The sequence below is a fragment of the Drosophila hydei genome, unplaced genomic scaffold (assembly GCF_003285905.1).
Source record: "Drosophila hydei strain 15085-1641.00,03,60 unplaced genomic scaffold, DhydRS2 tig00008135-arrow-pilon, whole genome shotgun sequence".
Lineage (NCBI taxonomy): Eukaryota > Metazoa > Arthropoda > Insecta > Diptera > Drosophilidae > Drosophila > Drosophila hydei.
The window spans coordinates 1,701,719-1,726,660 of NW_022045844.1; the positions used below are offsets into that span (position 1 = coordinate 1,701,719).

At 40.3% G+C, this 24,942-nt stretch overlaps 5 protein-coding genes across 6 annotated transcripts in view; 2 read left to right on the forward strand and 3 right to left on the reverse strand.

Moving 5' to 3' along the window:
• Positions 1-854: 854 nt before the first annotated feature.
• On the reverse strand, positions 855-1,844 carry LOC111601093 (serine protease 1-like). Its single transcript, XM_023317529.2, has 2 exons — positions 1,547-1,844; positions 855-1,480 (listed from the first exon to the last, which is right to left on the reverse strand). Exons 1-2 carry the CDS (start codon positions 1,822-1,824, stop codon positions 919-921), a joined length of 840 nt encoding a protein of 279 aa, XP_023173297.2. The 5' UTR covers positions 1,825-1,844; the 3' UTR covers positions 855-918.
• A 1,637-nt stretch (positions 1,845-3,481) lies between these two features.
• On the forward strand, positions 3,482-4,367 carry LOC111601090 (serine protease 1-like). Its single transcript, XM_023317517.2, has one exon. The coding sequence runs from the start codon at positions 3,529-3,531 to the stop codon at positions 4,318-4,320; it is 792 nt and encodes a 263-aa protein (XP_023173285.1). The 5' UTR covers positions 3,482-3,528; the 3' UTR covers positions 4,321-4,367.
• Positions 4,368-4,840: 473 nt separating this feature from the next.
• Positions 4,841-6,282, forward strand: LOC111601089 (serine protease 3-like). Its single transcript, XM_023317516.2, has one exon. It carries the CDS (start codon positions 4,873-4,875, stop codon positions 5,668-5,670), a length of 798 nt encoding a protein of 265 aa, XP_023173284.2. The 5' UTR covers positions 4,841-4,872; the 3' UTR covers positions 5,671-6,282.
• Positions 6,283-7,053: 771 nt separating this feature from the next.
• On the reverse strand, positions 7,054-12,712 carry LOC111601054 (cyclin-T). Its single transcript, XM_023317470.2, has 4 exons — positions 11,396-12,712; positions 11,236-11,281; positions 9,865-10,445; positions 7,054-9,791 (listed from the first exon to the last, which is right to left on the reverse strand). The coding sequence occupies exons 1-4, from the start codon at positions 11,985-11,987 to the stop codon at positions 7,606-7,608; spliced, it is 3,405 nt and encodes a 1,134-aa protein (XP_023173238.2). The 5' UTR covers positions 11,988-12,712; the 3' UTR covers positions 7,054-7,605.
• Positions 12,713-16,448: 3,736 nt separating this feature from the next.
• The window catches only part of LOC111601112 (ecdysone-induced protein 74EF), a 37,358-nt gene continuing 28,864 nt past the window's right edge, over positions 16,449-24,942 (reverse strand). For both annotated transcript variants that reach the window (XM_023317559.2, XM_023317558.2), the window contains 3 exons: positions 19,002-19,391; positions 18,608-18,886; positions 16,449-17,527 (listed from right to left, as the gene is read on the reverse strand). In XM_023317559.2, coding sequence (XP_023173327.2) covers positions 16,611-17,527; positions 18,608-18,886; positions 19,002-19,391 — 1,586 coding nt within the window. In that variant the 3' untranslated portion in view covers positions 16,449-16,610. The remainder of the gene's footprint in view (positions 17,528-18,607; positions 18,887-19,001; positions 19,392-24,942) is intronic.

Below are 24,942 nucleotides of genomic sequence, written 5' to 3' on the forward strand. Positions count from 1 at the left end.
AATATATCTTATATAAAGGTTTTTTATAATTGTTATTTTTATGCAATATTCGTGTCTACAACAATGAAAAGTTATGCCTAATTGACATTCGATTGATAAAGACCATTAAACTGTAACTTTTTTATTCTGTATAACTATGTATGTGTATTTAATAATAATAATAATTATAATGTTAAACTGTGCATAAGTCTCTCCAATTTTTAATGATAAAGTTTATATAAATAACTATTTCAACAACAACAACAACAAAACGATGCCACTTAAATCGCAAATCAAATTTATGTATATTGTTAAATTTAAATTATATAAAATGCATTCCAAATGTTTATTAAAATGAAAGGAAAAAAAAACTAACAAAAAATATATGAAATTTATTGATGATATATATGTATATATATATATATATATATGTAAAAGCCGAGTAAAGCCTAAACTAAACTTTAAAGTCAAATTATGATATAAAATGCAAAACAAAAAATTATATATTTAACTGTTTCATTGTGAAAGAAACTAAAGAACAACAACATCAAAACAAAAGCAAAAAAACAATAAAAAAACGATTAAAAGATAAGAATTTATTAAATGTGTTTTCTTTTTGTAAGGCAAATTGTTTGAAGGTGTAAAATGCTTCCTAAGGACATATAAAGGATACACCTCAAAGGACTTTTTATAGCCCACATTTAGAGGTAAAGAACTCAATTGACTCTAAACGTTTGGCATTTAAATTTCTCCTTTAAGGCTAAGCATTCGGATGATATTCTCGTACTTAATTTGAGCGTCTATCTAAAGGCTAAGTCATTTGGATATTACTAGATAAGCCCAAAATTAATTAAAAGTAAACTTTTTATATTCAATTTTTTTTCATATTCTTTAATTTGATAAAAAAAAAATGCGATCACATTTTTCCAATTTTTCAACTTAACGAGAGATGCCAGTGTGGTCCTTGATCCAGTCCAAGTAGCTGGTGACACGGGTGAAGGCAGCTGGCAGCTCCTTCTCGCAACCGGCAGAAGAGCCGAAGGAGGTCAGACCGATTTGCTCCTTGCTGTCCTTGAGCACCAATGGGCCGCCAGAGTCACCGTTGCAGGTGGAAACGGAGGCTGGGGTGGACACACAGATGTTGGAGGAACGGATGGTCAGACCATAGGTCTTCCTGCAAGCGTCGTTCGAGATGATTCTCATGTCGGCGTACTGCAAATGAGCGGCAACAGAGCTGGAGGAGTCGGAGGTGCGGCCCCAGCCGGAGGCAACGACCTCATCGTTAACATAAGTGGAGTAGTGGGACTCCAGACGGGGCAGCTCAACGGCACGGATGGCGTCGCTGAAGTCGGTGTATGGAATGCGAATGAGGGAAATGTCGTTCGCGAGAGTCTTGGAGTTCCAGCCGGCATGGATGATGATGTGGTCCTTGCTGACGCTGTGCTTAACCTTGGGGCTCGAGCGGACGGTGCTGCCCAAATGAACATCGACAGAATCGACACTGGACAAATTGATAAAGAAACCAAGGATTAGCTGAGGATCAGTTGGCAAAGCAGCTTGTGCTTACCCATCGGTGCAGTGAGCGGCAGTCAGGATCCATTCGTGTCCGATCACGGAGCCACCGCACCAGGCGGAGGACTTGCCAATTTTCAGAGAAAGACCAGCCTGATAGGGGAACTGATCAGCGCTGGCGTCGTGTCCATTGGTGATGCGACCATCAGGTCCGTCCACAACGGGCATGTAGACATTGCGGAACTCAGGCTCCACGTTCACTTCAAAGGGAGCACGCAGTGCCGATCCCGAGGCGTAGGCCAAGGCCAGAGCGAATACAACAAGTACCTTCATGTTGACTTCAATGAAGACTATAATCTTGGTCAAGTAAAGCAGTCGCTTATATACAGATTCGCTGCTAAGGGAATGACGTCTGCAAAATTAGGACTAGAACACCTGTTCAAGTGGCTCTGTTCTACGGCTCTTGTAACTCTGCCACGCTTATCAATTAAATTAATTTTTTTTTGTCTCTCTGTAAACTTTAGATAGGATTATTTGCCAAAAAAAAAAAAAACAATAGTTACGTATCTATTGTTATAACTATTGATAACTATAATTTGTATATGCATATATATATTATATATTGATATATATTTATAGATATGTATATATATTCATGAGATTATACGTCGTCATCAATTCAATCAGTCTTTTACGCCATTTCATAGCGCGCTATCTCAATTGGAGCATTACGAATACAAAACTAAAATTGTATTTAAAATTTTCCATAGAAAGCAATTTATGCTTAAGCGTATTATCTATAGTTATGCAGTTATCCTAGTAATGAAAGCTTATAAAACTCATTTAGAGAGTAGCTTAAATAAAAGTGGACATTTCAGAGGTGGGAAAGGAATTCTTTCAATCTTTTCGCAAAGATTGATAAAGATAACAATTTTATAAAATATAAATATTATGATGTAATAATGTGAGTTATTTAGTCAGTCTGACTAAACTATCTCAGACATAATCAGAACTAAGTTCCCGTTGAGTTATCAAAATTCAAAATTCGCGCACTTAAAACTTCTACGATCTTCACTTAAGTAAAATATCCCTCTTTACAAATACATTTGGATTTGATAATATTGTCAAGGTTAAATTTTGATGTCAGAAAAACCTTATCAAACCTGAAAGCGTCTGGAAATCTCTGTCAAAATCAAAAAATCAAAACATTTAGCTTTAACCCTTATGTTAGCAGAGTAGCTAAGCAGCGCCCACTCGAAAAAGCTTGCAAATGAAGTCAATTTTTTTGATAATATTATATATGTTGAATGATCAATTAAATCCAAATTCAAATCTCTGCAAATCTGCAGTATCTTAGCTTTAAATTTATTGCTCAGCCTTAACCCTTAGGCTAGCACCGCAGCTAAGCAGCGCTCAGTCAATTAAGCCCATAGCTTGCTCAACAATTAACCCTTAAGCTAGCACCGCAGTTAAGCAACACCCGCACTTCCTGTTCAACTGAAGAGCCACTGTCTGAAGTGCTTTCTTTGCGACTTTGTTGAATGGGCACTTCAGACAGAAGGAACGTGGTATTACCTAGTCATGTACTTTTAAATAAAGTAATGCTATTGTTGTTGTTATTGCTGATAGAGATTGGCTCTTCATTCAGTATTTTAGTGCAGTTCATACGTCCGAGCAAGTGGTTAGATAGAGATGAATGCTGAAGACTCGACTCGCCAGTTGAATAGATAAACGCAACTAAAACGAAAACAAAAAAAACTTCTTCAATTTAATTTATTGGTTTTCTATAGAAATCATCGAGGCTAATCAGTTAATTAGTGATCCGATCCCGACTTCTTTGTTCTATCAGGACATATATAATATAATGTGGCACGCAGCGCACGCGCCCTTATCGCTATCTTCTAGAGAGTCCCGTGTGAACAGATACTTTGATAAGATATGGCATACGGCATGGCATTGATCGGAGTGCTATGCTGCGAGCTATAAAAACATTTGCTCCAACTCTGTCCAAATCAGAAGTTAACTCAGATACGAATCATGAAGTTGTTTATTGCATTGGCTGCTCTTCTGGCCACCGCGGCCGCTGCGCCCATGGATGGTCGCATCACCCACGGCGAGGAGGCACGTGTGGGTCAGTTCCCCTACCAGGTGGGATTGAGCATTGCTATTGGTAATGCTGGAGCTTGGTGCGGTGGCAGCTTGATCTCCAATCGCTGGGTCTTGACCGCTGCCCATTGCACAGACTCTGCTGATTCGGTGACCGTCTATGTGGGCGCCACCAAGATCAAGGAGGAGGAGCCCGGACAGCAGCGCATCCATGTGGAGAAGAGCGGCATCATTGTGCACGAGCACTGGGATCCCAAACTTGTGGTCAATGACATTTCCCTGATCAAGCTGCCCGCTGAGCTGGAGTTCAACGATCGCGTCAGGGCCGTCACTCTGCCCAAGAAGGATGGCCGCTACTCCACCTATGCTAACGAGCAGGCAATCGCCTCTGGCTGGGGTCTGGACAGCGATAAGTCTAACGCTGTCTCGCCCGTGCTGCGCTATGTGGAGCAGCCCATCATGGCCTCTAGCACCTGCAACAAGTACTGGGTCGGTCTCATCACCGACAACGTCATCTGCATGAGCACCAAGGGCGGCAAGTCCACCTGCCAGGGCGATTCCGGCGGTCCTCTGGTCCACAAGGATGGCGACATCAACTATCTGATCGGTGCCACCTCCTTCGGCCTCGCCTTGGGCTGCGAGAAGAACTTCCCAGCTGTCTTCACCAGAATCACCTCCTACCTGGACTGGATCGAGGAACACAGCGGTGTGGTCAACAAATAGACATCTCCTTGAATTGCAATCTTAAAATAAACAATGATATTCATATATTGCCGTGCTAAGTGCTGATGGGATAGATCAATCGTTAAACAAAGTCTGATTATCTATTGCATGTGCATGTGAGAATCGCATAGAGAGGCATTGATAGTTGTTCTATTGAGCACAGAGTCTTAAGTTAATCTAAACTCTAGGCAAACTTGTATTCAGCCCAGTGCACCAAGTCCACTTTGAGCTTAGAATTTGCCAGATGTTATCTGGGTCAACCCCTCGACTATATATTTGCATATCATAGATATATTGTAGACGTACCTAGAGCATTCAAGATGCTCTATAAAGCATGTTTTTTCTCAATTATAGTTTTTGGAGGATGGCTCGATTATATCTAATGGCAATGTCTAATCTATCTAGTCTAATCTATGACAAGGGTCAGGTGAAGGAGTCTTAAGCTTTAAGGGCTGAGTGTCGATGGGGCACTCGAGCTAATTGCGACGCAGTTTTCTTTATAAACAAAAGACTCAAAGTAACTATTATTAATTGTTTAATAGTGTTTGAATAATGCAGTTAACTGTGCTAGCTATATTTGTAGCACTATTCGTAGCTCAGGTGGAATTGCTTAGTCTGAGCGGTCGCATTACGAATGGAGAGTTCGCTGTTGCGGGTCAATTTCCATACCAGGTGGGCTTCAATGTTTCGTTTGGCAACAGCAGCACCTGGTGTGGCGGCACCTTGATCAGCCATCGCTGGATACTGACGGCTGCCCACTGCATGGATGGAGCCGTGAGTGCAACTGCCTACCTGGGGGCACTCAACATCACGAATGACCTGGAGCCGGGCCAGTTGCGGTATCAGGTGCACAAGTCGCACATGATAGTGCATGCCAACTGGACAGCGAGCACTGTGGCCAATGATATTGCGCTGGTGCAGCTGCCTCTCGCAGTGGAGTTCGGCGATCGAGTGAGGGCGGCCGAGCTGCCCAGGGGCTTGAATGGCAGCTACTCCAGCTATGAGCAGATGACGGCCTATGCCTCCGGCTGGGGCAGGGATAGCGACAGCTCCAGCTCGACCTCGCCCACGCTGCGCTACGTGGCAATGCCCGTGATGCCACAGGCGCGTTGCAAGCTGTACTGGGGCGGCTCGCTGTCCGAGAAGATGCTCTGCATGAGCACCAGCAGCGGCAAATCCACCTGCCAGGGCGACTCCGGCGGGCCACTGATCTACAAGGAGGACGACAAGAGCTACTTGATAGGCATTACCTCCTTCGGCCTCGCCACGGGCTGCGAGATTGGCTTCCCGAGCATCTTCACGCGGGTCACCAGCTACCTCGATTGGATCTGGCAGCACACAAACAATTGAAGTTCCTTAAAAATACACATAAAACAAGAGACTCTTTTGTATTTTGTTTGTTTTTTTTTTATTTTATGTGTTTCCAATTTTTTTTATTGTTCTTTTGGGTTTTTTGAAATTTTTATTCGAACTTTCGAAACGTGCGTAAAAGTCGAAGAGAAAGTAGTTCATTTTCGAAGCGTGGCTAAAGGCTTCCAATGAAACTTTTTACGAGTTTTCGGGCAACTTTTTCGAAATGTCATTTTTGTGTTTTGTTTGTTTTGTTTTTCAACTATGTACAAAAACTTAAAAAGTAGAGCAGGGGGAGAAAAAACTAAGAAATAGAATTACGTGTTTTTTTTTTGTTTTAATATATATCTAATGCTGCTTTTGTTGTTGTTGTTGTTGCTGCTGTTGTTTTTCTTGTTGTGTGTTTAGCATTAGCAATATCTTTGCTTTGTTTTTGTTTTTCTTGGAAATTTTCTTGTAACTCAACATTTTTCGTATTTTCCAAATATGAATATGTATATGTATATATATTGTATGTGTGTTTAGTTAGTATATAGCTATACGATCCTCTTCTTCGTCTTCTTCTCCCATTATTTTCTTTTGTTTTTTTTTTAATTAGCTTAATGCAATTAGAATTAGAAATCGAATAGTTTTTTTTTTCTGAAAAAACGCGCAACGCTTGATTAAATTTGTTTTCTAGTCGAAAATTACATAATTTATGATCGTGTTTGATATATGTTTTCTTGTTTTTCTTCTTGCTTAATTTCATATAATTTGCATAGCTTTTACTTTGTTTTTGTTTCTTTCGTGTTGCACAACAATTTGTATTTTTGTTTTATTCATATTCATTTTAATGCTATTTAATTTCAAATTAAAAACAACTCAAAGCTATGTCGACCTTTTATCGATTTATGAATTTATCAATTTGTTTTTTTGCGTTTATTATTTAGCTGCTATTTCTTTTGTTTTAAAATTAAAAGCTAAACGAATTCATTGATTGTAAAAAATTGAAATAATAATAATAAAAAACGAAAAACTTGGCTAACTAAAAATTAATTTCACACAATTTTTAACGGCATTCACTTTGTTTTTGTTTCTTTTTTATATATATACTATTATTTAATTCAAATAATTTATGTGTTTGTGTTTAGTTTATATCTATGTAGTTTTTATAACTGTTTTTGTTTGTGATTTCTAAATTGTTTGTATAATTGCGTTGCTCTTTAATTTATAATTAAAGCGCGCGGCTCTCTTGACTTTGCATAAATTACTTCTCACAAAATTTTCGATTCATTTTTCTGTTTCTCTTTTTATTTGCATTAGTTCGGGCCGTATTATTTGTTTAGCTAAGCGGAAGTTGTTTTTCTTGTGGCTATATACAACAGTTCAATATATATATATATATATATTTGTATGTGTGAGAGTGTGTATGTGTGTGTGTGTGTGTGCAGGTGTATGTGTGTGTGTTTATGCATAGGTATGGGTATTTGATTTACTAACTTATAGACTAAACGGCCGTGCTCACGCTCTATTTGCAATCGAAAGGAGTTTGCTTTGCTTTTACAATATATCTGAATTCTTTTACAATTACATGTGTGTGTGAGTGTATGCGGGTGTGTGTGTGTGTGTGTTATAATTACAAATTAATTAATGCTGTACAGACGTTTTTTGTAGTTTTGTTGCCTTCCGAGTTTTTCATTCCGTTGATTATCATTATGAACACAACTAGCCGAAAGAGTTTCGGCCGCAATTGCGATTGCGATTTAATTGTGTGTGGTATTTGGGCTTAACTAAAATATAGTTCAATTAATAATTTAGCCAACTAATGCATCATCTCACCAACAATTACGACTACCGTGTTACATATTACATATAAACTATATCGAAGGTAAAGTTCTTGGGGATTCCAAAGAATATATAGTTATGTGGGGGGATTAGGGGCTACCCTGACTACGACTACTTTTTGTTGTAAATGGGCAGAGCGGTTGGTGCAATGCCAGCGGGCACGCCTGTTGGCGGCATCACCATCGACGTGGCTGAGCCGCCAGAGTTGGAACCCAAATTAGCATTTGACGACGCGGACGTCAGATTGGGTGGCAGACCCAGCAAGCTGGCTACGGCTGCCTGCGTATTAGACGCGGCGCCAGCACCGCCTAGAGGCGCATAGACGCCACCACCACTGCCGCCAGAGACTCCATTGTACTTGGCATAGTCTTGAGTTTTGCTCTTCTTACTCTCCTTGTCCCGATCCCGATCGCTGTGCTTCTTTTTGCTAGTGTTACCACCGCCGCCGCTGCTGCTGCTGCTGTTGGTGCTGTTCGAGGAGCTGTAGCCGCCATACCCCGGTATCCCCAGCTGTTGACCAGGCAATCCAGCTGTAGTCGTTATCCCCTGCACCGGTGGCGCAATGCCAAATCCAGACGCTGTCGACATTGGCAATAGTCCAGCTCCGGTTGAATAGTTATTCGGCTCCACCTTGTTCTTACTGATCTTCAGCTTGAGCGGCGCTGCGGCGCCCACTTGGAGACTGCCGTTAGGATTCGCGGCGGTCTTGATGACCAGCTTGAGCGAGTCCATGGACGTGTCCTTGCTGCTGCGCTCCTTCTGCTTGTCCTTTTTGTGTTTCTTACGCTCCTCCTTGTCGGGCTTGTCCTTTGACTTGTCCTTCTCCTTGTGTTTATGCTTGTCTTTCTTCTTTTTCTTCTCCGACTTGCCAGCACCCTCGACATCTTTGCCATCGCCCAGCTTAGTCAGTGCATCCAGCTCCATGGCAGGCGCTGCTGACAAGCTGTTGGACAAGAGATTTGTGGGTGCACTCAGCGATTCTTTTTTCATGTGTAGTTGCGTTGTTGGCGGCATCGGTTCCAACAGCTCCGCTGGCGGCTTAAGCCCAGGCATGGTCAATGCGTCGGGCTTCAGCAGCGAGCCATTGGTTGTGCAGAGGCTTTCCTTGAGCAGCGTGCGCACCAAATCGGGCGTTGTCTCAATTCCACCGTTCGACATGGACAACGGCGCATGTTTGTTTTCTTCGGAGTAGCTGGAATAGCCAGGCAGTCCAATGCTATTGTCTAGCTTACGCACCTTGTCTCGTGGCATGCTGCCGGTATCATGATCGTCCAATTTATTGAGCCCATATTGACTGCCGGAGATTTCGTTGGCGCGCTTCAAACTGCCAATATCGCGACTGGAATCATTGGTTAGGAGGTCGCTGTGGCTCTTCTTGTGCGGCGGCAGCATGGGCTTAGTCGAGCTGCTGCTGCTGCTGCTGGTACTGCCTGAGTTTGCACCGCCGTGTGGCAACGTGTTGCGATGCTTATCCTTTTTGGTGGGTGTCAAACGATCCTTCTTGGGGCTGTCCCGATCTCGCGCATGATTGTTCAGCTTATAGCCCAGACTCTCGTGTGCAGGTCCTGGTGGCGGTGGCAACAACCCATTGAATTGTGGCTCCTTCTTGATGTCGCTCCATTCCGGACTGAAAAGCGAATTGTTTTTGCTGAGTTGTTGCGACTCGAGCGGAGGTTGGGGCTGTGACTGCGGTTGCATATGATTGTAGTTGGGCACTGCCTGGCTCTGGCCATAGGGCAGCTGCTGCTCGTAAGGCGGCATGCTGTGGACGGATGACGATGAGCTTGATGACGAGACGGATTTATTGCGATGCGAGCCGTGCGAGCCATAGCCAGCAGGCGGCGCAGGGTAGCCGCCACGAGACATTAGCGGATTGCTGCTGGGTCCGCTACTGCCGTACGACGGCGGTGCATTAGGATACATTTTGCTGCTGCTATTCGACGACGACGACGACGACTTGCTGACATCTTTGGCTGCTGCTGATGCATTGGAGGCGGATGATGAAGTGTTGCTGTTGCCGCGACTGTCTAAAAGCGGAGGCGGTTGCTGCTGTGGCTTGGAACTTGTGGACATCTTGTGACCACCATGCGGCTGCATGCCAACGGGCGGCATGCCACGCGATGATTTGTGATAGTCCATAGGCATGGGTGGCCGACCAGACGGTTGACTCGAGGAGCTGCGTTGACTGCTGCTTGTTGAGGAGCTGCTGCTGCTGCTACGTTGCGCCGATGACGACGAGCTCGACTGATGGCCAGACGGCGCACGACTGCTATAGCCGGGTTGCTTCGATTTGTGGTCTATATGAAAGAGAAGGTAATAAGATTAGAGAACACAATATATGGCTACAAACTGAGGTCTTACGATACACACCTCCATGTGCCTCGGGCGGCAGTGCGCCTGGATAATTTGGCAACTTGTGATTCGATGAAGATGAGGAGGTAGAAGAGGACGAATTACCTGGGACACCGCCCACCGATGACGAACGCTGATGGCTGCCATCACTGCGACGCTGCTGCGATGGCACCATTGCAGGCGGTGGCAGTAGCGCTGATTGTGATGAATCACGACTGTCGCTTCCATTCATCAGCTCTGGCGGCGCTGTGATATTTGAATGATAGCCCTTCATCATCTCGCTCAGTTTCCAGTCTTCTTTCGGCTTGTTGTCCTTGCTGTTACCAGTTGCCGTACGATTGCTGGCTCCCTGTGCAATTGCCTTAATCGAGTTGAGCTTCGATTTGAGCCGCGCCGGACTCTTCTCGTAAATGGCTATGAACTCGTCCGTCAGCTGCTTGAGCAGCTCCAGCGATACGCTCTTGTCCACATAGTAGAACCAATGCTTGCCCTCAGTCGATTGCGGTATCTCCCAGCGTGACCATTTGCAGGCCAAATAAATGCAGAAGCAGGCAACCACAGTGGGTCGATATTGCAGGCACATCGAGGTCAGATGTAGGCTAATCATCAAAAGGAGCACCAGCCGAAGCCAGCACACAATTTACATTTTAGTAATCGTTAAATATGAAGTATATGCAGCATATATACTATATATGCATCTAAATCATGTCATATATCGAAACTCATTATCTATTTTATGGAACACAAGCCTGTGTGTGCGCGTATATATGCTTAAAGACGGATATAAGACAGAAGAGTCTATTGCTGAATTGTATTTGATAATACCCAAAGACGAAGTACTCTTAACGCTTTAGAGTATATGCATATGAATATAGTAGCGCTTGTATAAGCCGAATACTAGCTAGCTGTGTATGCCCTTAGAGCGGTTTAATCAGGACAACTTCGCAAGTGTTGCCTGCATAAAAATGATTTTAAGCATAAAAAACTAGAGTTGCTCAGACAAGACTATAGCAAATGCTCTTCAAATTTAGTCACATTTTTATGGGAAGTTTTTGGATAACACCTACAAAGTCTGTACAATGTTAGAAGCATTTTAGCGAAGGCGTCATAAAAGGCTCAAATCTTTTGCAGAATAATGGAACTTAAGGTAGAGCATTTAATGACCTTAACACACAGGTAAGAAGGCATCTCAAAGAGGGATGCTAACAAAGTGAGCAGCTACATGATTTGTTGACTCTATTGTGTCCTTGTTGCCTGTACAAAATGTGCGCATATATACATACACACACTCACACACACACATCACACATCACACATCCATTGTATGCTGAACTATGCCAACTAGAGCCCTAGTTATTATGTATATGGATTAGCTGGTGTTAGCCATACCTGTTTGAGGCCAAGAAGTAGGAGGTTTGCGCCAGATCCTTGCATGCTAAAATATATCACAGTGTTAACAAAATCACAATTGCTCTAATCATCACGCAGCCAAATGGTTTAAATGGCATTGGATATTGGTATTGGTATTGGTTTAGAGCATGGTGCCTACCTTTGACCAGCTGGCAGGTACGCACCACATGGGTGTGCGGATGATCGATGGCCACATCAAAGCCGAGCGTCTGCAGCAGTACGTTCTCATTGAAGACAAGCTCCTGGGCGAGATCTGCATAGGTCTGTTCGGTTGTTTGTGGCAGGCACTTATTGGCCGCCCTTATCACATGCTCCAGCTTGCGCGGCTGCTCCTCTACCTTAGCGGCCAGAAACAAGCTGGCCGATGCCATGGAATTGCGATGGAAATGTGTAAACGAGTGGAACGCATAGAAGCGATGCATATAAACAATTGCGGTATTAATGCATAGCTGCGACACCTGCAGACGCTGACCCATCTCCTGTATCAGATAGGCGGTCATTTGTCTGTAGTGCAGCTCATCATCGCATTTAATACCGCAGCGACGACTTGGCGAATTGCCCAGCTGCTCATTGCTGAAGTACCAAATCTTATCCTTCTCAAAGGGCAGGTTGTTGTTGTTGTTGTTGGTGCTGCTGCTGGTGCTGCTGCTGTTACTGCTGGCAGAGGCACCGATGTTGCCCGTTGCAGTCGAGAGAGCAGCTGCGGCAGCAGCGCTGCTTGGTAGACTCATGGCTCACGCGCACGAATACCAACAAACGCGTGAACTACGTCTTCTTCTTTTTTTGTTAATTTCACATGCAAGACAACACACAGTTTTACAGCAATTTGATTTGATTTCTTCTTTAGTTGTTTTGGCTTGGCAGCTGAGTCAAATGTTGTGGTTGTTTTTGTTGTCGTTGACGTAGGAACTGTACGATTAACAAGAAGAAGATGCAAAAGCAGCAGCACAAGCAGAGTCTCTTTTTTCTTTGTCGGCTGTGGTAGATGCGATTGTATTGGTAATGTATTGGATGTGACTGACGTTCGCTGCGCTGCTGCTGCTAATGCTGCGCGTCTATTGTCGCTGCCACAACACATTTGCTATGAAAGTCTTAGCAAAACGCACACTTGATTTCGATTTGTTTTGCTTTTTAACACTTTTACGCCATTCAAAAACTGCTTTTCTACTTTTTTGCTGTTTTGATGGCGTTTTATGAGCGTATGTGTGTGGTTTTCTCGAAATTACGACTGCTCAACGAGGGACATATACATAGACGGAGCCCGACGACGTACGTTATGCAACTTATATACATCAATTCATTGTTATCATTGTTATTGCCTTTTCGCCACACAAAAACATCTCATTCTTGTTCTATAATTTGCAATGCAAATGCATCGCAGAAATGTGATTTTGGTTTTGGAACGCACAATGACACAAAAAGAAAAAAATGTATGTATGTGTATATGTATTTACAGTATGGCCGTCGCAGTCGCATTTACTATCGATATTTTTTGTATATCGGTCTAACATACCAGAGCACGATGCGCGAAAGTTGGTGTCTTATTTTGCCTATTGATATACACTGTTAAATGCAACCCTGATATTTTTGCACATACTACGCAGTAAAGACTATATGATTATTGATTAATGTGGAACATGTATATAATAAAATATATAAATTAATATTCGTATTGCTTAGTTTTAAAAATTTGTTAACACATGTGTTAACGCAGAGAATATATAATGCAACCAAATGCTTTTTGCAGTTAACATAGGTTGTTTGCACCGATCAATTGCTCATTTGAAGTGTCATAGCAGCGAACTTGCTGTCAGGGGCGCCCAATGTTCTACATTTTTTTATATTTCCTTAATTTTCAAAAATGTTTTTTTCCTTTAAAGTTAAAATAAAATGCATTCGTTTTTAGTCTCATTTATTTATGTTATTTATAAAACAGATAATATAAGTATGTGTATATATATATATATTTTTTATAGCAATCTGTAGATTAAAATATACAAAATTTAGCTAAAAATCTTAAAACTCTAACGTTTTCTCATAACAGTAAATAATTATGCTATTTCCTTTTACCAATTTTGTTTCGGTTGCGTGTTAAAATTAAATTAATATCTGACCTATATAGTCAGCTATATATATATTTCTAATTTGTGGCTCGCATTTGCTGATTTTTGAATGCAGACGTTGGAAAATCGCCTGTTGCATATATAAAAAATGAAACTTAATTTTTTATACATACACATATACAGAGATATAGATGCACGTATGATAAGTTAAACATATACTATGTATAAACTACATATTAACTTTTCAACAGATTCGCTAAAAACCTTTTCCAATCCTTTCCATATTCATTCCCAATCAGCTACTGCTGCTGCCTTTTTCCAAAACCTTTTTGCCAGACTCCAGTGCACTCAAATATCAAAACTCGTCCATTAACTCACTCGATCTTAAGACTATATATTCTTCAATAAAGTAAGTATTTGACTTAATTCTTCTAGAGATCTTTTTTCTTTGAAAATCTAAATCTTTAATATTTAGTTGGTCTTATCCAGCGTTTCTTTTCTTTATGTATATATATAGAAGTATATATATATATATATATCCAATATATATACTTCATAATTTATAATTATTCTTATTTTATATCTAATAAGTGAAACATGAGGTCCAGAAGTTGTTTATATACATTTACAGTGCATATTTAGCTTGGCGGTTCCAAATTTTATCACTAAAAATGTAAAACATTAATAAAAATTAATAAAAAAAATTAAAAATAAATGAAATAATTAATCTATCGTTGTTTAATTTTAAATACAAAGTAATTTTAACAAAAAAAATCGTTTGCTATATTATTTTTTTGCAGTGTAAAAACATCTGCATTTTTAACTGTTTTTCGTTGCATTTGGTTAGTTTTACAAGGGTAGTCTGAAAAGTTTACTAAGTAAGAAATGAAGGGTAATTAATACTCGTTAAGGTAAATATATAAATCATGTTAATTAGAAACTTTGGAGTCTGTTGCTTGGAATTATATCCCAAGTTATTATTATTTATCTTTGCATTGTGAACGAGTATTATGTAGTCGACTGTGGCCGATTACGGAGTTCTCACTTTTTTTTCTATCTTTTTGTTGCGTCACAAACTTTTCAAACTACCCTCGTATTGTTAATCTGTTCTCATCTTTAAAGCATATGTTAAATAATTGTGTCATGCTGCTTAAACTCTATATAATAGGTATATATTTAGATAGACATATGCTTCTCCCTCTCACTCTCTCTCTCTCTCTCCGACTCTCTCTTTCCCTCATATTCGAAACCTCAAAAACTGAGTTTTGTTTTCCATCTAAAAAACGAGCTACATCGAAATTTCGTGGCTTAAATTTATCTAAAATATGTTCTATATAGACTTTGAATATATATATATGTATTATATAATTTTTTTTTATATATATTTAATGGGAGGTATATTTAGATTTCAAATTTGTAACGGGTTGCAAATATTTGTATTTCGTCTATCATGGATCGTATATATATATATACATATATATATATATATATATATATATATATATATATATATATATATATATATATATATATATATATTTATATATATTTGAAAATAAAACTCATGCATCTTGAAATAATAATTTTTATTTTAATAATTAAAAAATAAAAAATAATCATAAAAAATGTTGTTTACAATGAACAGAGTTAAAACTCTCAAAACTCACTTCGTTTTTGTTTTGTTGTTGTTTATTATTTATAAATCAATCAATCCAGCAATCAATCAATCCATCAATCAATCAAACCCTCAATCAATTTGAACAAAATTTAAAGAAAAAACGTAAAACTCTTTATATTTCGTAATAATAATAATAATAATAATAATAATAATAGATAGATAGATAGTTAGTTAGTTAATAATAAAGGTACTTAGAGAACGCAAACTAAATATAAGTATAAAAGAAATATATATATATATATATATATATATATATAAACAGATACATATCGAACTAGGAGTTGGTTTTACTCTTTTACACTTTTACATTTACACTTTCTTCCTCTTCATCTTTCTACTATTCTTTTAAACTTTTAGTTTAGTTTTATGCATTTAAGAGATTGCACTTTTTCTGTTTTTTCTTTTTCTTTTGTTTGGGCAGTGTTTGAAACATTTTTGTTGATTTGTATTGTTTGTTGTTGTTGTTGTTGTTTGTTGCATTGAAAGTTTGTTTGTAGAAATGTGAAACTATTTTTAATATATGTATATATTTTTGAGTTGTTGTTGTTTTTTAGTTTGTGGCAGTGCTTAGAAAAGAAATATTTCAGACATAAAATTCAGACCAAAAAGTTTTGTTTTTTCTTCTTAAATTTTGCTTTTAAACTTAAAATTTAGTAATTACAATGAAAGTTGACTCCTGTTTTAGGATATTGGGGCAGCGTAGATAGACCATATACATATATATATATATATGCAATCCATATATATATATATATATATATAGTTAAGAGTAGAACGAAAGACTTAAATAAATAGACTATGAATAGGCATAAAAACTAATTAAAACTATTAAAATATATTTCATATTTCTCTCTTGATCTCTTTTTATAAAATAAGCAACAAAAACAATGAGCCCCCAAAAAACGAATCGTAAAGTAACACTAATGTATAGTTAGGGGTAGGCATTAGGTATATGTATGGGGGGTTGGGGGTGTTGGGGTTATATAGTTCATATATTAGGCTAGGCGATGTTTTCTCTTTTAGCTATGCAGTTAGCTAAACCTTTTCTTTCATACACAAATATCAATAAGAATTCATCGATCAATCAACCAATCAATCAATCAATCAATCAATAATAATAATCAATAATAATAACAATAATTAAATGTTACAATTAAAACACTAAAGCCAATGAATAGAATTATTAATTACTAACGAATTTTACATTTTACATTATATATAAACATATCTATATATATATATATATGTGTGTGTGTGTAGGGTATACATACATACACACATATATATGCGTGTGTGTGTGTGTGTAGGGTATATGCCTAGCAGCTATGTAATTTATACTCTTCATCTTCTCTAACTGAATTCTCTGCTTAGATCTTAACAAAAAACTCAACATGTACAAAAAGAAACACACTCACACACACATACATACAAATACATGTGTGTGTGTGTGCGTGTGTGTTGTTGTGGTTGCTACGCTCTTATATACTCTATATATACATACATATATAGATATATTTCTACTATTGCCGCTAGCCGCTTTAGCTCCCATTCTATTGCCACTGTTAACATCTATATACATGCTCTCTCCTTCTCACTTTCTCCTTCTCCTTCACTCACACACCATTGCAATCAATCTCAACTATATCCTTGGGCACATCGACGAACTGGTAGACCAGTCGCTGGCCGTCCACCTTAGCCAATATGCCGCGCTGATAATAGTAGCGCAACGCCCGGCCCATTGTCTCGTAGTTCATGTCGGGCTTGTTCTTGTGCATGCCCCAGAGTCGCGAGACAGCCTTGGAGTCGACCAGCTTGAAGACGCCCTTTTCTCGGTTCGTCCATTTGATGAAGCGCGGACAGTATTCGCGATCTTGGAGCAGCTTCAGCAGAAACTCCCACAGGTAGGTGGTGGAGCCTTCGCGACTGCGACGCTTGACGCCCATCTCGAGCTTCGGCTTGCGCGGCTTTTTCGCCTTGCGCTGCTGAAAGCTGCCCAGCTCCAGCATATAGGAGAGATCATAGTTAACGCTCGATGTCGCCGGCTGTTGGATGACGCCGTTCTGCGTGCTGCCGGCGTTGAGCATCGCTGCTGCGGCGGCGGCACTGCTGCTGCTAACGACCGCCGCTGCTGCTGCTGCCGCTGCTGCTGCAGCATTGGCAATTGTGGAATGCGTGTGCAGCTGATGTGGATGCTGAGACTGTGGATGCTGTTGCTGTTGTTGCTGCTGTTGCTGTTGCTGCTGTTGTTGTTGCTGCTGCTGTTGCTGCTGCTGTTGATGATGCAACTGCTGTTGGTGATGTGACAGTTGTTGTTGCTGCTGTTGCTGCTGCTGCTGTTGCGACTGCTGCTGATGTTGCAGGGAATGATGCTGATGCGTGCCAAAGCCGTTGGCAGTGGCACTGCGCTGCGTTGATGCCGCCGTTGGCGCATTGAAGTAGGACGTTGTCAGATAGCTGGGCGTGCCCGGTGTGCCAGGATTAACGCCTCCGGAGCCACTGTTGCCACTGTTGCCATAATAATTGTCGGGCACTATACAAAAGGACAAAAGAATGAGCGAGAGAGATAATTAAAGAATTGCCATATTATGAATTTTGTAAACAGCAAAACGATCCACATAGATTCCACAGCCAAACGTATTCGGCACATATACATACATATGTAATGCTTGCGGATTGTAATACCATGCAATCAACGCACATTACACAGCAAACTATTTCATAAAGTTTTGCAGCTAATGTGAACCACTGTGCACTGGGCAGCACTCTTCGTCTGCTGTCTGACTATTTCACAGTACAAACATATATACATATGTACATACATATGTATGCATGTGTGTGTTTGTAATTTTGTATGCTATTTAGTAAGTTTTGTTTTACATCCGGCGTCAACGGCGCTGCCGTTGCCCAATTCAACAGCCAGTTGGCCATTGACTGAGAGGGGAGGGCAGCGGTTGGGCGGACAAATGACTGAGCGCCGCGTTGAATAAAATCAAAAGTGTGTGCGCGCTCACACATACTAACACAACAATAAATACAAAAACAGCAGTCAGCAGAGAAGAGAGAGAAACGCAAGCTTTCATACGTACGTTCGTGTCTTCACTATCGCATTATTGCATTAGCAATGAGAAGGCAAGAGAGAGAGAGAGCACGAGAGCAAGAGAGCGCGCACAAAAATGAGAGACGCTCACAGTGCCAAGCATTGCCACACACTGACTCTGTCGCTGTCGCAGTCGCTGCTGTTGTCGTTGTCGTTGTCGTTGTGACCTTCACAATTTGCGCAAAGGCAATGTGTCGATGACCACAGATTTTACACAGCGACGAACACACACACAAGCAAGCACAGACACAAAGCGAAGCGCAAAGCATAAAAGCAGCGAGTGCAACACATTCTTATTGCAATTGATTGTGTTGAGTATGTATGTGTGTGTATATACATGGACTTATGTATGTACATTTGTTTGCATGTTTGTATATATTGATATGCATGAGCCTGCCATTTTTCGACTGCTGAACTTTTGCTGCATACAGATGCACACATATATACATACATATATACAAATGCCTGTATGTATGTACGTATGTGATTTTTTGGAATACTTGATATACTCACCCCCAACACTGCGATTCCATATATTCCGCAACGAATTCGCCGCATTGTTCTGATATAAGTTCGGATGCAGAAATGTGCCCGTATGCAGGTGCGCGGCTGCTGCTGCCGCCGCTGCTGCCGCTGCCGCTGCCGAGTGGGTGGCAGCCGCAGCCGCCGATGTTGCTGCCGTTGTGGGCATGCCCAAACGCGCCTTCAACTCGTCGGCGCATGGCTGCCCACCGGAACTGGAGCTGTCTACGTCGGAGACGCCGCTGTCCGCGGGACTGGGCGGAAATGAACCTGCGAAACGAGCAGAGAATGGGCCAAGATTAACAAGTTGCCAAATGCTGGGCCAAGCCAATAACCAGCAAGAAAAAGGGCGTGTGCACTGGTTCACCTTGCTGCTTGCACTCACCTGTTGTGGCCGTCGTGTAATTTCTGTGATGTGGATTGTGAATTGCACCGCCGCTGAGCAGATTATGCAGCAGCGGCCGATGTGGTATGGCCAACGGTTGTTGCTGCTGCTGCTGTTGCTGCTGCTGTTGTTGTTGTTGTTGCTGCTGCTGATGCGCATTGCTGTTGCCCTGTAAGCTATGTTGTTGCTGCAGTGGTGTTAAGAGCGCATTCTGTTCAGTTTTAATGTGCAGCAATGTGCTTGCAACGCCGAAAGCTTGTTGTTGCTGTTGTTGTTGGCTCTGCTGCAGGTGTTGCTGCTGCTGATGCTGTTGTTGCTGCTGTTGCTGCTGCTGCTGCTGTTGATGAGGTGACGGACTGGTTGATTGTTTGACAATAGGAATTTCGGTATCTGCAAACAGTTCAAAACAAAATACAAATAAATTAGTTATGATTATAAGTTTATGTATATGTTTTATAAATATATATATATATCATTATTTCATGGCTTCATCGTTCACTGAGCAACACTCGAAACTACTTGCAAATGTCTAGCAACTGTTGCGACCCAATTATAAAACAACTTTATCTCATCAACAACAACTACAACAGCAACAACAACAACAACAACAAGCAGCTCTATTCAAGTGCCGCCCTCCTCGCTTAAGCCGAGACCTGTCAAACTGTCCAAACTAACATGAAATGCAAAGCTAATAATACTTAAATAATTCGCAATATGCATAATTACATACAATTGTTGCTGTTGTTGTTGTTGCTGCTGTTGTTGTGAGTAAGTTGAGCGACATGCAAAAGTCACCAAGAGGCTAGAAATATGCGAGCAAAACACACACACACAAATACAAGCTTGAAATGCCCCAATTTGGCGAGCCATGAACTCAAAGCAACAATAACAAACAACCGTTAAAAACAATGACAAAAGAAATGCAAAGTGAGAGAGGCAGAAAAAGCAAAAAGGAAAAACAACAACAACAGTAGCAGCAGCAAAAGTGAAACAAAAAAATTCCATCTCACTTTCTTTGGCTGGCTGGCAGCTGCTGCTGCTGCAGTTGTTGTGCATTGAGCTGCAACGCAAGAAAAATTCACAAGTTGTCGTTGTTATTGTTGTTTTCTTGTTACTTATTGTTGTTGTTGTTGAAAAGTAAAAGTGCATTTTCACTTATTTTATGCGAAACGCCGCGGCGGCTGCTGCAGCAGAAGTACAAAAAAAAACACCAACAGCAACAACAAAATTGCATTGAATGTCAAGCTGTTCACACACACGCACACATACACAGCGAGAAATAAACAAGCATATATAGTTGTCTCGCTTGCACAAGTGCAGCGTGCAAGCAAACTAAAAGGCAGCAATAAAGCTTGCATGCAAGCGTGCTCACACACACACTCACACACACAGAGGCACGCACGAACACAAACAGTTGGCAGCAAGAGAGGAAGAGAAATCAGGTCAAGGCTTGTCGGCGTTGCTGCTGCTGCTGTTGTTGTTGCTGCGGCGACGACGACGACGACGAGTTTACAATTTATGCTTTGCTGGCTGCATTATTGCATGTTGTACGCGCCGCCTTTGTATGTATATGTGAGCGTGTGTGTGTGCTTTTTTTACAGCTTTTTAAATACCTACACACACACACGCTTATGGGCAATTCGCCGCCTCGTCTCGTTTTAATTGCCGCTCGCTTCATTTCGTTCATTTGCTCGCTCATTCGCCGAGTAGTGGGTGAATGAGAAGCAAAAAAAACGATATATACATATTAATGCATATAAAATATTCATATGTTTCTTCAGCTATGGATATATATTTGTATAAAATTCAAAAGCTGCTGTAAAAATATGACACATTTACATAGACGTTTTTCGATCGACCCATGTGCATGTGGCTCTAGCCAATTCGTGACGGAAATTGCGGCCAGGCAGCCAGCAGGCAGCAGGTAACTAAAATCAGCTGTGGCCTGTCAGTCCCCCCGCCCAGCCTCATCAGCGATTTTTGGGTTTTGTGCAGTGGAAAATCAACTTTTATTTCTTTGACGGAAACTATAAAGATTTATTTTTTTTAAGAGAATTTTTCTTTCTCGTTTTTTCGGCACCAAAAAAACCTGATATTTTGCTGAGCGGAAATCGCTGTCAATTGTTGTTGTAAATTTATTTCGCATGGATATGCGTATATATATAAATATATATATTTTAGTAGAGGAAACTGCCGACGCTGCTCACGTGGCAGCACAGCGCAAGTGGCTAATAAGGCGTATACGTAATATGGCCACAGCTGTGACCAGTAGCAGCAGCCGCTGCGTATACGTAATGCTAGTATGCATATAAATAGTTGCGTCCATTGCATGTGTGCTGTTAAGAATATGTCAGAACATGTTATGCAGACACGGGCGGCCACACCTGGCGTATACGCAATGTGCATAGCGCACAAATTACGCATACGCACGGCAGTCCGCTGGGTCTATGCGAAATTGAATTGGATTGGCTAACCCATTTGGATGTGGCACAAAGACCATCTGACAAACCATAGCAAGACACCCATTTACACACACACCAACACACACATTACGCATTGCAATGTTGACCTCTAAAAATGCGGTCTATTAAAAATAAAAATAAAAGCAAAATAATGCCAAACAATTTAATATATTATGAGAAAACAAAATTGGCTAACATGTACGTACCACACACAATTAACGGTAGAGTCATGTGCAGACAAACACTCACACACACACACACTCATGGAAACATTAAGTACTTTTTATTTCTCGTCTATTGGCTTTATGTATTTCCCTGCTCAAATTTGGACTTGAACTGCTTCGTTGATATGTGCGCCGCGTTTTGGGACAGTTACATCACAATTCACAATTTACAATGCACAATTCACAATGGAGCCGCAGCATTTTGCGAATAGTAGGTCAATGTAGATTGTTATTGTTGTTGTTGCTATGATTAGTTGCCTTTAATGTGCTTGCTTCAGCTCATTCAGCTGGCAAGCAGGGTATATCATAGTCGAGCATGCTTAACTAACTCTTTTTTCACTATTTATGTGTATGTGTGTGTGTGCGCAAAGTGTTTTGTTTACAGTTTTCGAGCTATTTCCGAGGAAGCAGCTAGGTGTATATATGACAGTGGCTAAAACAACAATTGAACAGGTGTTGTTGTTGCTGTATCATTACGTTATTGGCCTATTTTATAGTCAACTTTGTCTGGTGGGTGGTTGGTATAAAAACAAAAACAATAAGCCCCAAATTTGTGAGTACGAGTTATAATATATCACAGCGAAAGCAATTTGACTCTAACAACAACAACAGCAACAGCAACAACGACTGTCGACCGATTAACCAAAAGTAATATGCGAACAACAGCAACACACAACTACACATACAGACACAGACACAAAAGAAAGCAACAGCGACAACGACGACAACAACTCAAAAGTTCTATATTTAAATATTATAATTTATGTGTTTGTTTGGCTATTGTATATGTATATATACATACACACAAACACACATACAGCTGCACATTAATACATACTAATGTTGATGTTGTTGTTGCTGTGACTGCTCCCTGTTTCACTCTCTCTTCCCCAATTCGCCCATTCCCATCATGGACTGCTTCCGTCAGCGAACTCAGTTCCCAGTTCATTCCCACTTTGCGTTCCCAGTTCTGACTCGCACTCTCTTTCTCTCTCTGCCTCCTTCTTCCACTCTCTCGCTAAATTCCTGTTCTGCGTGTGCATTGTTGTTGCTGTAGCTGCTGTTTTGGCTGGCTTATTTTGGCTTTCATGCCGCTGTCGCTGCCGCTGCCTCTGCTTCTGCCTCTGTCACTGCCGCTGCCTTTGCCGTTATGTGTGTGTGAGTGTGTCTTTCACATTGGTTGTGTATGGGTGCAAAGAATAAAAGCGGCAGTCGAGAGTTGCTCTTGTTGTTGCTGGTATTGTCTTTTGTTCTTGTGTTTGTGAGTCGCTGTCGTCGTCGCTGTCGACGCTGGGCGCATTTGTTTGCCTTTGTGTGTGTGAGTGTTAGTGTGAGTGTGTTGTGTGCTTGTGCGCTTTTTGGAAATTCAGTCTCAAGTTCAAGGTCTCGCGGATAACGCACACACATGCAGACAAGTGCGAGACGCATACACAAACACACATATAAATGTACGATTCTTATTGCTTGTTAAGGCTACATATGTATTTTTGTATGCCTCACTGTTTGTAAGTTTATAACGACATATGTGTGTCTGTATGTATATATTTTTGTGGACTTAAAGCAGAATTTCTCATTAAGTGCATTTGTATTAGTGCTCGCTGTTTACTTTTTGTTGCTGTTCTTGCTTCTTCTTCTTCTTCTTCTTTTTGCCTATATACAGTTTAGTATAAAAATAAAATAAGGAGCAGCAGTGGAAAAAAAAAACAAACGCAACGACTACAAAAATTATTCCTCAATATTTCCGCATCAAGAATTGATATGAGATGTATTTTGTTGTTTTTGCTGTCTCTTGATACAGAAATTTCTCGTCTCATACAGAAGGAAATGCATATGTACAGCTATATACATACAGTAAATATAGTATATACACATGTATGTAAGTAAGTGTATGTATGTAAGTGTATATACATATATACATATACATATGTATGTGTGTATGCATGCATATGTATGTCTATCTGCGCTTGAATATTGTAATTTTTGGTGAACTGTGTTTTTGGGCAGTTGGTTTTTTTTTATATATTATAAAAATTGTTTTTTTTTTTTATATATTATTTTGGTATTTTGATTATTCTTATATAAATGTAGATGTATGTATGTTTATGCCATGCATACATTATAATATTTGACGCATTTGTTTGCTACGCAATTTGTTAGCTGACTTAATGAAATTTTGTAATAATTTCAGAGTCTTTGATAAATTTTAATAAACTCTCTATATGCAGGAGACGGCACGCAAAGGGGAATTAATGACTTAAGAATTTCAGATCTTAGCTAATTTATGGAATTTTAATACATCATGTGATGTAAAGCAGTTGGCATGATAAGTATTAGTAGGTAAGTTATATTTACAGAGAACATTTAGTTTAAGTTCTTACAAAAGTTATATTATACTATATAAAGAAGTGATTAATTTAAATTTAATAGCATTCTTATGCTGTACAAGTTCCTATATAGTAATTTCATTATTAAATTAATTCATAATTCTGAATTTCTAACGGATATTACATAATATTTTAGTCATTTGTTCTGTTGCCCATTTTCACACCTCTTCCAAATTAGCACTTTCTCTGCAGAGTTTTTCTGTTTGAAAGAAGTGTTAATTGAGCTGCTATATATATAAATATGTTTTTAGATAGATAGGCTTTAATCTGAACTAAGTTATAGCTATCTAATTCCACTGCACATCAGCTGTTCAGTCAGAAATAAAACAAAGCCAATAAGAAAGGTTAGTCACAACAATCTCTCTCTTCTGATTAGCCAATATTCCAATTTCAATCAGATTTTGTAATTATATTGCGCTAGGCACTTCATATGTGACATAATCTCAGTTCTCACATACACACTTACTCTTGTTAACTCTCTATTTCAGGCTTATTATCAATTATCGCACTGCAATCAATGGACAGATAAGGAGACCCCACGTCTAAACATGCTGGGCAATTGCTAGAGAATTGCGTCTGCCAATTGAATGCGCTTACAACACACTCACTCACACACACACACACAGACACACTCAGACTTACACGCAAGCAAACAGAGATAGACAGAAATCGAGACATGGCGCTTACATAATTCTAAAAACTCAAACGTATTTGGGTTAAGCTAAAGAAAATGATTTGCTAATTTCTTGCGCTGAAACGAGAAATTTAAGTTTTTCCGTGCGCCACTGTCTCCCTCTCTCTCTCTCGCTCTCTCTGTTACACTCTCTGTCTCTTTCGCTTTTCTCTATTTGTGTATGCGCTCAGTTGTTGC